The 12018-nt window shown below is 49.5% G+C and overlaps 1 protein-coding gene across 1 annotated transcript in view; it reads right to left on the bottom strand.

Moving 5' to 3' along the window:
- Positions 1–5621, bottom strand: part of pdcl (phosducin-like) — a 40965-nt gene extending 35344 nt beyond the window's left edge. Inside the window, exons 1-3 of the mRNA XM_030085546.1 lie at positions 5460–5621; positions 5058–5141; positions 478–594 (exon numbers count right to left, since the gene is read on the bottom strand). Coding sequence (XP_029941406.1) covers positions 478–594; positions 5058–5141; positions 5460–5466 — 208 coding nt within the window. The 5' untranslated portion in view covers positions 5467–5621. The remainder of the gene's footprint in view (positions 1–477; positions 595–5057; positions 5142–5459) is intronic.
- Positions 5622–12018: the final 6397 nt, after the last annotated feature.

Raw genomic sequence — 12018 nt, forward strand, 5'->3', positions numbered from 1 at the left:
GGCTGGAAAGGTCCTGCAGTGTGTACCAGGCTGCAGCTGTCATTTTGGAGCGCCTGCTTCACTTTACACAAGAAGTGAGAGCATTATTTCATGAGTGTGTTATCTCTCAGTCCCATTTCCCCCTCGTCCTGTATGACTGGTCCTCCCCCTGTCCCTCCTGCTCCTCTTTTATTATCCAAACACTCTAATTGTTTTTGCAGTGTGACTGCCAGCCAAATGCACCACTGCTGATTAGACGGGAGGCGGTGGGATGAAGAGTGTTTAATGAGGAGGAAATCCAGTCCACCCTGCTGCTGGCAGCTACACCTGTTTGTCCAACTTCTCCACATATTTAAGTCTAGACAAGAAAGTGTGTGAGCTGACATGCAGCAAAACTACTGGACTCGGTGAGTGTGTTCCAGGTCCAACAGAATAGCTGGGATTCCTCAGAAGTGCAGTAATCCCAGAGGATATGAGCGAGAGGACAGAAAGACTCACGGACGGTGCAGTTCTCCCCCCGGTAGCCGGTGTGAGTGCAGTCACACTCATACTGGTCCTCGGTGTAGCGCACACACACACCCCAGTGCTGGCAGGGGAAGGAGCAGCATGGGTTCACTGAAAACAAGAGGACAAGCTGACGCCAATACCTCCAGCTCTTACACAACGAGAGAGAGACACGGAGAGAGAGACAGAGGGAGAGACAGGGAGAGAGAGACAGGGAGAGAGAGACAGGGAGAGAGAGAGGAGAGAGAGAAAGCAGTTGAAATCAGAGACTAACTTGATTGAAATGTTTCGGGTGAAATACGTCTTTTACTCTGTCATGGGAAAAAGCATCTGAATGAAGTCAGTTTGCTGATTTAAATCATTGTACAAGACATTTGCAGTATTGCTGAATAAAAATCAACAGGAAGTAGACACATTACCAAAAATGCCTTAAACTGCACCAAAATGTTCAATATTCAAAATAAAACAGCCATATCTCTCACACAGTTCAAAAGTTATGTTCAGCACTCCCCGTTAGAAAAGCAGAAAGCAGATTTCCTCTTCACACTATGGCGGGTGGAGGTCCTGAATCTGCCTACTAATTCTGGAAACAACAGTCTTTGGTAGTTTTCTCTGAGGTGCTGAGCCAGAAATCTGGGATCAGGCCCCGTTTAGATGACACCTCTCAGGGGAAAACATCGATTTTAAGTTTCCTTTCAGAAAAGTTTCTCTTTTACACTTCAGCGTTTGAACCACAGAAACACCGCAGTGTCCAACATGCAGTGAGAGGACCACCAGACCAACAGCGCCAGGCAGAAGAAGCAGACGCTCAAAGAAAGAGCTAGAAACTGTCTGGAGGTCAGAGGTCAGACATGGGGGCGTTAGGAAGAGCAGCCGCTCATTGATAGCTGGTTAAAAGACTATAAATCACGGGTGTTTGTGGTTAGCCGTTAGCCACGAACAGTTTCAGTCTGCACCAATCAAATGAGCCGGACTTCTGCCTGTCTGGTCAGTGTTCGGGTCGACCGACAGCGCCCCCACACCAGCAGCTGCTGTACTGCATGACGTTGTCCGTGTGTTTGGTCCGTCGATGGTCCGGTCCGCTCTCAATGTAGAGCAGGACAGAACCAAGTCCTGGACTTTCCTGATATGAAAGCAGCCTAAAACTCTACCAAGTCCAGGAGTATCTGGACCAGGACCAGGAGAATCTGGACTGGGAACAGGACCAGGACCAGGACCAAGACCAGGAGAATCTGGACTGGGAACAGGACCAGGACCAAGACCAGGAGAATCTGGACAGGGAACAAGACCAGGACCAGGGCTAGAAGCAGGAGCAGCATTTCAAAAAAGATGAATTTTCCATGGAGACAGAGTGTTTTCAAAAAGTTTCACTTATTTCCACGAAGCTGGAATTGAAGAGTTTACAACCAGTTGTGATTGTAAGTTTCCTCAGGAGGTGGAGTCTGAGATTTTTCAAAAAGTTCCACCGTGGGAGCCGTTTTTGTAAGAGGACACCCAAAATGCGATGAAAGCTTTGCGTTTTCATTTAAAAAGTGTATTTGTGTAAACGGGGCCTCCAGGCCAGGCTTGTGGTTGTGGGTGTGTGAGCTGTGCTGCTGCAGCAGGAAGAGCCAGGCTCAGCCATGGCTGACAGCCTTTCTGCAGGTTCTTCATCAGAGCAGCACCGTCACCAGACGCTCCCTCTGTCCAGCAGGTTGCCAGTTTGGGGGGACTTTCAGTGAGTTCAGACGGTTCCGGCACGCGGCCCTGGAGTGCATGGCGTGGCCGATGTCACGTGCACACGTCCGACCGGCGCCTCGAGCACACAGGTCATGTGCACGCCTGACGTGCATCATGCGCACGGCCGACGGCGCGGTCATAAACCTTGGGAACTCATATATGATTGACTCTGGAACCAGGAAGTGTGACGGTCTAGCCACGCCCACTGATGTTGTTCTGTGACTCAATTTGCAGTAGAAAATCTGGACCAAGACGTGTTGATGGAGATTCTTTGAAGGGAACGTCTCTTCACTGACAGGTGAAAATAGTAATGATTTGAACTGTTTTCACAGTAAATGTACCACTTGTTGCACCTTCAAAATACAATTTTAACATGGAAGCTACCACTGTGTTAAAATACGGTATTAAAATGAAAACGTCTCCTAAAAAGTGCCTTCAACACCTGATTTTCTGCTGGTTTCAGCTGATCAGCAAGTTAAAGACAGTGTGTGGTCATGCCTGCAGGTTGTTCCAAGCCCACTGAATCAAACAGCATGCTCATTTCAGCAGGATCTTAAAGGTGCTGGAGGCAGGATTCAGCATCTCCGCCATCTTGCTTAGGGTTACCAAAGCAAGATGGAGATTTGACCCATCTAAGATGGCGATTTGAAACCCAGCACAGCCAATCCTGTCCTGTTTTCTCTGACATCACGCCCTTACGCAAGTTAAGCCCCTCCCACAAGAACGTGCTACGAACGCCCCTCGACCAATCATGGTTAGAGCCTCATGGGCTCTTCTGATTGGTCAAAGATACCTGGAGCTGTGGAGATTCCTTTTCAGGTCAGAACAGAGACAGATGGAAACGCTGCGCCCTCGCGGTAGAGCAGTTATGCTACACTCCTAAAGGATAAAGGGGGCGACAGTAGCTCAGTTGGTAGAGCAGGTCGTCTTATAGCCGATGGCGCAGATTGGCAGCCTCGCTTCCGTCAGTCTGCCCCCCCCAGGGCAGCTGTGGCTACAGCTGTAGCTTACCACCACCCAGTATGGTGTGAATGAATAATGCAATGCAATGTAAAGCGTCTTTGAGTGTCCTGAAAAGCGCTATATAAAACCAATGCATTATTATTATTATTATTATCAATGGATACTCTAACATTTAACCCAAAGAAAACACAGAAAAATTAGCATTGACTAGCAAAATCCTGCCTACAGCACCTTTAAGTCTGATTTACTCACAAGTCATAACTTGATTTTGAGGCAACTTCATGAAAGCAGGCAGGTGTTGCCTCTGATTGCAGTCACATTCATCTTATCCTCATTTTCCCATTTCTACTGCAAACATCATGAACACATTAATCATGATCCTCCAAACGAGAGAGCTTTAAAAACTTTAAAGAGTTTTCCATTTGAGAGGAAAGATAAGATTTTTGGACTTGAGAGGCAAACAAATCAGAGTGGGAGGGATCGAGCTGATGAAAAGCCCATTGTTCTTACACAAACAGAGAGGGAGAGAGGGGGAGAGAGAGAGAGAGAGAGAGAGAGAGAGAGAGAGGGCGAGAGGGAGAGAGAGAAAGAGGGAGGAAGGGGGGGTTATTACCCTGACAGGATCCAACATGCTGGCACATTTAGGCAGGTTAGTTTGTGGATGAACTGGTTCAGTTGCGATCTGATCTGCCATTCCTCCACCTGAGCGTTCATCCAGATTCATCAGTTACCTGATCAGTTGTGGGAACTGCGAGATAAGCCGTGAAACACCCGCAAAGCATGTCGTCTTCCTCACACACGCAGAAAGTGTCCCTGAGCTGAGCAGGCTGCAGCGATGGATCTGATTCCCCAGCTGACAAGCTCCAGGCTGCTTTCTCACTTCAGGAGGCAACAAGTCTGATTCTCTACGTCTTCGTTTCCACTGCTTCCCTCCGACACGAAAAGTCTCCGTGAGGTGAGAAATGTGAGCCAGCTGATAACGCTGGCCCAAGGGCACGATGGTATTCTGTGTATATAAGAGGCGGGAGATGTGGCCTTACAGGCCGAGCAGGAAGCGGCGGTTCAGAGCGACAGCTGGGACGCCAGAAACCCTCCAGAAGCCGCATCCAACTGACCACTCCGACTTTCACAATCCGGAGACACGTTGCACAAGAACATTAAAACTTTCCCTCTTAGGGAAGAGAGGCTGAGTCAGGCCGGGCGTGAAGGGGTGTTTTGCAGTGTGTGTGTGTGTGTGTGTGTGTGTGTGTGTGTGTGTGTGTGTGTGTGTGTGTATGTGTGTATGTGTGTGTGTGTGTGTGTGTGTGTGTGTGTGTGTGTGTGTGTGTGTGTGTGTGTGTGTGTGTGTATGTGTGTGTGTGTGTTCTCGTATTTCTATCCTTGTTGGGGCCAAATGTCCCCACAAGGATAGCAAAACGTGGAACGACGTGCCTTGTGGGACCTTTTTCCGGTCCTAAGTAGGAGAAACAGTGTTTTCTTGACCATGTTGTTGTTACTGAAAAAAGTAAAAGTGCAAAAACATTTCTTTAGGGTTAGGCTTTGTTGTGGTGTGGGTTAGGGTTAGGGTAAGGGTCAGGGTTAGGGGCTAGACATGAATGGGAGTCAATGGACGGTCCCCACAAGGATAGAAATACAAGACTGAGCGTGTGTGTGTGTGTGTGTGTGTGTGTGTGTGTGTGTGTGTGTGTGTGTGTGTGTGTGTGTGTGTATTTCCCGTGTTGTTGGACCGGGAGCCGGCCTGCCACAGCCTGTCTTCCTTATCAGGGTTCCAGGAATGCCTGGTGGCCTGATGGCAGCTGAAGACCTCACTCAACCCCGGACACAGTCACAAGTCTGTCAAGACTGCAAAGACCGAGTTCCAGCACACCCGCGACCTCTGACCTCTCACCTACCTGTGCTGGAGGTCACCTCATCGGCGTGGCATGAAGGCGCCCGCAGCAGCAGGATGAGAGCGCAGACTGGACCTAGGACAGAGGCTTCAGGACAGACGCTGCAGTCAGCACCGCTTCAGCTTCACTTAACCAGCTCACAGTGCAAACGGGAATCGAACCGTCCTTTATTAACTAGACTCTTTTCCGGAGTCAATCTACCTGTATAAAATACAGCACATTTCTCAAGCTAACTGTCAAACTATACACGTTTAGAGAAAGCAGGAACTTTAAGGCTAATGGGAGAAACTTCATAAAATAAACCACATTAAGAAAAGTCAGCAGTGATCCTTCCAGGAAATTCTCCAAAACTCTGAGTAAAATGAGAAGAAAGCCTTTGAGCCAGGCAGGCTCAGGCTCACTCACCTCTCATTACAGCAGCCTCCGTTCAGGAGAATGTCATTCCGACCCTCCCAGCACAGGAAAAGAGAAAAGCGCGCAATGATCCAGAGTGAGGCGATGCGGACAGACAGAGGGTCGGCCGTCCAGCAGGGTCCCTCCGGTCGCAGCGCTGCAGCCTTCAGCTCCCAGCAGGAGGGAGGAGGGGAGGGGGGCGGGGAGGGGGGCGGGGAGTTCAGCTCTGCTCCGCCTCCTGCTGGTCCACCGACTCCCATGACTGCAGCTCGCCGTCCTGCTCCGCTCAGGCTGCACCTTCCCTCTGCATGTTGAGGGAGTTTTAAGGCGTCGACAGGCTGAAATGTGTTTAATCTCACACAACTTTCACGGACACACATGTTTTAAAAACCATGTCTGTTTCCATGGAAACAGAAGAAACACTGGTAAGAGGTAGTTTTCATGTTGGCCCACAATTCAGTGCTGTTTTTTCAGTGATGAAACCACGGAGAACAATACCCTCTGAACCTTAATGGAGAACACAGAGAACAGAGAACAATACACTCCCAGTAAGAAGGGCCAGAGACATGACTGCCGAACACCAATCACTCATTTACTTCATACAGCTTAAAAAGAAAAAGTTAAATATTCTATAATGCTGGTTAACCCAGTGTGTGTGTGTGTGTACACACACATTATAATATTCAATAATATAATTTAGTAATATTTAAATTTTTCTTTTTAAGCTGCATTAAATAAAATCAGTGATATATAGGAGCATTCCCTGAACCCCCTGCTCTCCCGTCTGCTCCACCAGGGTCTCGTTCCAGTAGTTCACTTCTCATCAGTAAGCCCTGGTTCCACAGCAGCTGACGAGGACCTTGTTGACCCGGGTCACGTCTGAGACTCCGAGCCGGTACGACTCTTTCATGTATGGTTTCGCTCATTCTCAGGTGTGGACATTTATGTGTTAAGGGCTTTGTCCAAGGGCCCATCTGGATTACCATAGGCCCTGACCGGGATTCGAACCCCCAACCTCCTGTTCCAAAGTCACTGTCCTCTGCCAGTGATACCAGTAGTGACTGGGACACTGAGAGCAGGAAGCCCCGAGCTGGGAGGATGGCTCCAGCAGAGACCAGGAACATCTGAGATCTCTGTTCAAAAGAGGCAATCCTGGGAACAGCTGAGACCCTGCAGAACCCTCCAGCTCCCAGGACTCTGGTAGACCCTGCAGAACCCTCCAGCTCCCAGGCCTCTGGTAGACCCTGCAGAACCCTCCAGCTCCCAGGACTCTGGTAGACCCTGCAGAACCCTCCAGCTCCCAGGACTCTGGTAGACCCTGCAGAACCCTCCAGCTCCCAGGCCTCTGGTAGACCCTGCAGAACCCTCCAGCTCCCAGGACTCTGGTAGACCCTGCAGAACCCTCCAGCTCCCAGGCCTCTGGTAGACCCTGCAGAACCCTCCAGCTCCCAGGCCTCTGGTAGACCCTGCAGAACCCTCCAGCTCCCAGGACTCTGGTAGATCCTGCAGAACCCTCCAGCTCCCAGGCCTCTGGTAGACCCTGCAGAACCCTCCAGCTCCCAGGCCTCTGGTAGACCCTGCAGAACCCTCCAGCTCCCAGGACTCTGGTAGACCCTGCAGAACCCTCCAGCTCCCAGGACTCTGGTAGACCCTGCAGAACCCTCCAGCTCCCAGGACTCTGGTAGAGGACCCGAGCTTGAAGGGGACACAATACCGCCGGGTGGGTGAGAACACAGTTTGCTGGAAGCCCACAGTTCCTGTTCAATAAAACAAAAAAGACAACATAATCAAAAAACTTACACAAAGCAGCAACAGGATTCATTTCAAAAGAAGGACTGGGAAGAAATAAAGAGACAAGAGAAAAGAAATGAATGATCCAACAATAAAACCTCTTTCCCGCTGCAGCTAGCAGGTCGACCCGTGTTTTCGACCAACTAAAAATCGGCTTTTGTCTCCGGTCCCACGGCCTGCAGACCTGGACCTAACCGCCTGCTGGCGAGCCGCGTCGCTGCGTTTTCCCACGTTGATGCTGTCCCACATTGATGACATCATCAGCATGACGGAGCAAAGCGATGGAGTAAACCATGAGGAGCTCAGTCCCCGTTACCTGTCGAGGAATCTCCAGTGCTGGGTCATCTTGATGAAGGAAATCTCACGCTGTGTCTAAAAACAACAACTAGCGTGCTAACGTAGCCACGCTACGTCGACGTCATCACGTAAATTATCGCGTCAACCTGAGTCTGCCTTTCACGCTCCCTTTCGCCCCTCCCACTAAAGGCCGATAGAAGCCGAGTCGTTTAAAACCCGGGTCGTTGAAAGACCTGGGTCGAAATGCCGATTAAATCCTCTCACTCTGCCTCGAGGAGCCGGGTGTCAGCGGGTTTAAACCGGTTCTTTGGCCAGTGGGAAAGGGGTTTAATTGAGAATAACAACTAATCAGACAAATACACAAAAGACCACTAAACAGTTCAGAGGCTCGATCAATTAAAACCAGTAATCAAAATAAGTCAGCCTGGCAGCCGAGGACGTGGACTCAGACCCGTTCCCAGATCCGGACCAGACAGAACAGCCGAGCCACTCGGCAGCCCGATGCTGAGCAAGACACCACTGCTGCGGTGGAGAGCGAGGACAACCCAGAGCAGCTGAATGCCCCCTACAGGCAGGCTAACGAGCCAACCAGCTAGCTACAGCCCAGTCAGTCAGGCAGTGCCATTTTGTGCCACCAGATGGTGCAGCGAGTCACGTAACGTGCCTTCACTCTGACAATGGAACAGGAAACAGAGTGAGGATGGGTTCTTTAAGGTTAACTGGAGTTCTTGGTAACTACTGGAACCGTCACAATGACTCCCTCATGCAGTGCCACCCAGTGGACAATAGGAGCATTGCTGCACTTCACACTGATGGAACCGAGCCAGAGGAGAGATCTTCTGTTGTTTACGTTTGATTCCAGCTTCAGCCTTTTAGCATCTTGTTTACATTGAGGGTTTTTTCACTTGGGAGGTGACACATGGACATATTTATCTTCATAAAACATACAATTTGCTCCTAATGTTCACTTTTCTTGAAATAAAGCAAGCCATCAGATGGATGTTGTGTCCCCTCTGTCTGTGGTTTTAAAAGTCAGAAGAGTCATCGCACGACTGAGAACCAGAAGGCAACAAGGCGGGAGTGTAAGATGTGTTTCTGGCAAAGTGGAGCAGATCTGAGCTGTTTCCCATAGAAATACTGCAAAAGGCGGCAAACTCAACGCTGCAGATTTCAGTTCATGCATAGAAATTCAAATGTAAGTCAGAGTAACTATGAATTAAGGCTAAGTGTGAAAGTTGTGAGAGTGAATGGTTGGTGGTGGGAGGGGCTGATGGCGTCAGTCTGCCCCAGGGCAGCTGTGGCTACAGCAGCAGCTTACCACCACCCAGTATGGAGAGAAAGAATAATGCAATGTAAAGCATCTTTGAGTGTCCAGAAAAGCGCTGTATAAAACCAATGCATTATTATTATTATTATTATTACTGTTCCACCCAGAGGAGCAACACGGGCAGAAACACACTACAAGAACCTGGAGCCGGGCGGAGGGCGGACGGACCCGGGGGCTTCACAGAGCTTGGCGTTCAGGTGTGCAGCTCCACCCGAGGGCCAGACAGGCCGACTCCGCCCACACACAGTCAGCTGAGAGGGAGAGGAGACAACAGGCACACCGACGGCGGGGGAGGGGGGAGTCTGAGCACACACCAAACCTCTGCATCAGCGAGAGGAAGATGGAGGAGGATGTGGATCTGAGGAGGAGCAGACCTCAGCCCCCCCCCCCCCTCCGCACGGCGGTACCGGAACAACACCTCCGGCTCGGTCAGGAAGGCTCACCACTCCCTCTGGTGTCCTCTGCTCCTGCCCCACAGTGTCCCCCCGCCCCACAGGGACAGACGATCACTGTACTGACACAGTAATCCGGGCAAACTGCAGCTCCCACACTGATCCCAGGTCTGCTGATGCCTCTCAGGCCTCCACTGCTGCTGGTCGTACTGTGTTTGGGTGAGGTTTGTACCAGTGTCATGTTGTGTTCTTTTGTATTTATCGCTTAAGAATGAGCTGTCTTCTACAGCTGGACTGGGACTCAGTACTAATTGAATTCTTTTCTACAGATGAGAATGACAAACACAACACAGTCATTCCTAGACACTCAAGTGGAGAAACTCAACACTTCCACAATAAGAGACTCTGGAAAGGAAAAAAACACTTTTTAAAGCAAGACACCTGCAGAACCAGACGCAGAGGAGAAGAAACCAACAGAACCAGGTTCTTTCTGCTGTTCCGGGCTGGGTGGGGGGATGGAAGAGAGAAAAGAAGAGGACAGACAGATTGGTTCTCTGAATCAGCTGAGAATTACTCCACTCACTGCAGATGGATTAGAGAGCGAGAGCCTCACTACAGGCTCTCCAGTAGTCCAGACCTGCAGCAGCTCCACTGTAAAACGCTCCAGAGAGTCCGGAAGCAGCTCTACCTCAAGCTTCACTCAGAAAGCGTGTTAGGAGCCTGCCTCCATTCTGAGACCATCGCAGTCTTAAAGGAGGGGTATTATGAAAAATCCACTTTTTTGAGCTTTGTATAAAGCTATAGTGTCATTTCCCTGTTAAAAAGACGTATGGGGTTGTTTCCTGAACCATTCACGCATATTTGAGCAATGCCTGAATCTCCCCCTGGCAGCCATGCTGAGGCTGAAACGCTTGGTTCTGCACAGCTCCGCCTGTAATGCACAGCTCCGCCCATAATGCACAGCTCCGCCCATAATGCACAGCTCTGCCCCAGCTCTGACGTAGTCTGCGCAGCTCCGCCTGCACAGCTCATGCTCCCCCTCCCCTCTCATTGGCGGGGAAATTCACCGCAGACAGCCGAGATGGACGCTCTGAGGGGGCGTGTCACTAAGCTGAGGAGATTCTTAAAGAGACAGGGACCCATTTACAGTCCCTGAGGCAGCCTGATGCAGAGGAACATTTGATTTAAGTTGTTTTTAACACATGCAGCTTTCACCATCCAACTTTGGGCAAAGCTGTTGCTTGAGTGCTGTAGACTGATACTAAAGGGCTAAAAAACAACTAATACCCCTCCTTTAAAACTGAAGATCAGAAGATGATATATTTAATTGATGGTATTTATATTGAGCCGATGCCCATAGAAACATTATCAGAGGACGGGATAAACAGAGTGGCTGGTGCCAGGAGGAGCAGATATGCAGCAGGTGGTTTTGGCAGCGGGAAGGTGAAAACAGAAGTGAAAACTCTTCTGTGATGGAAGCCACACTCCTCCTGAAGCTGGCAGCAACTCTGCAGATACTTCAGCAGATAAAATGACCACATCTGCTGACGGTGTGCAGACCATAGCTGCCATGAACCAGAGGAAGCAGAGACGGGAGGCGCTCCACTCCGGGGAGACGTGAGCAGCACCTCCAGCTGCAGCCATAAACCTCCTGCCTGCTGTGTAAACACACCTCCTCCCAGTCCTCCTCTCGGAGCTTTCAGCATTGTTTGGCCGCTCCATAAACATTTAGACTCGGCGTGTTTTTGAGGTCTCGGATTACCATCGATCTTCAGATGAACTTTGCTCGGTCAGATGCAAAACTTCATGCAACTTCAAAACGCGTAAACCCCAAATCCAGATGGAAGTGAATGTTTTATTTGAGCGGTTATGGCGCCTGTGTGTTGAAATCCGTTACAACCTGCAGTTTACATCATGGTATCAGTTTCAAGTGCAAACACACAACTTTTCTCATGTTTAGGAAGGCCATTTTTCAACATGCTGGGAGCCACTGAACACCTTTTTGAAAACGCCCCGTCACAGTTAAATCAGGGGAAAAATGCAAGGCATGATGTTACATGATGAAACAATCATGCAACCACACAGTTCCCCAAAATGATGATCTCCAGGCTAATGACAGCTCAAACAGCAAGGTCTGCTAAAAACAGAGGAACCAATCAAAACCACGGACATAAAATCAACAAAAACTAGAATGTGGCACTCAGAGAGGCAGACCTCCGCCACACCTCAAATCAGTCACCAACAACAATAAGAACACCAGATATACTAAAAAACATTTTATTTCTCCCCAACACAAACAATGTCTGGGAGAAAGCTGTTTGCTGCTTGTTCATATCTCAGTGTGTTTCCTCACAGCGACTGACACTCCGGAACCCCCCTGTTTTTGTCTGTTCTGGATCCTGGTGTCCGGAATACTTCCTGATCTGGATCAGCAGCTGATCTCTCTGAGAGTCATTGAAGAACTGACACTGTAATGTTCTCTAAGCCCCCTTGTCATTTATTGTTGAGTTATGTCCAACTATGTCAAAGACTCCCTATCTCTCAATGATAAAGAATCCTTTAAAAAATTCCTGGATCCAGACAGTGATCCGGATCATCACCAAAACTTAATGGATTCTAAGCTAGCCCAGGACCCCCCTTTCCACAAAGTTTCATTGCAATCCGTCCATTACTTTATCCGTAATGTTGCTAACAGACTAACCAACCAACAAACCAACAAACCGACGTGATTACATAACCTCCTTGGCGGAGACAATAACAAAAT

The sequence above is a fragment of the Salarias fasciatus genome, assembly GCF_902148845.1.
Source record: "Salarias fasciatus chromosome 7 unlocalized genomic scaffold, fSalaFa1.1 super_scaffold_4, whole genome shotgun sequence".
Taxonomy (NCBI): Eukaryota; Metazoa; Chordata; class Actinopteri; order Blenniiformes; family Blenniidae; genus Salarias; species Salarias fasciatus.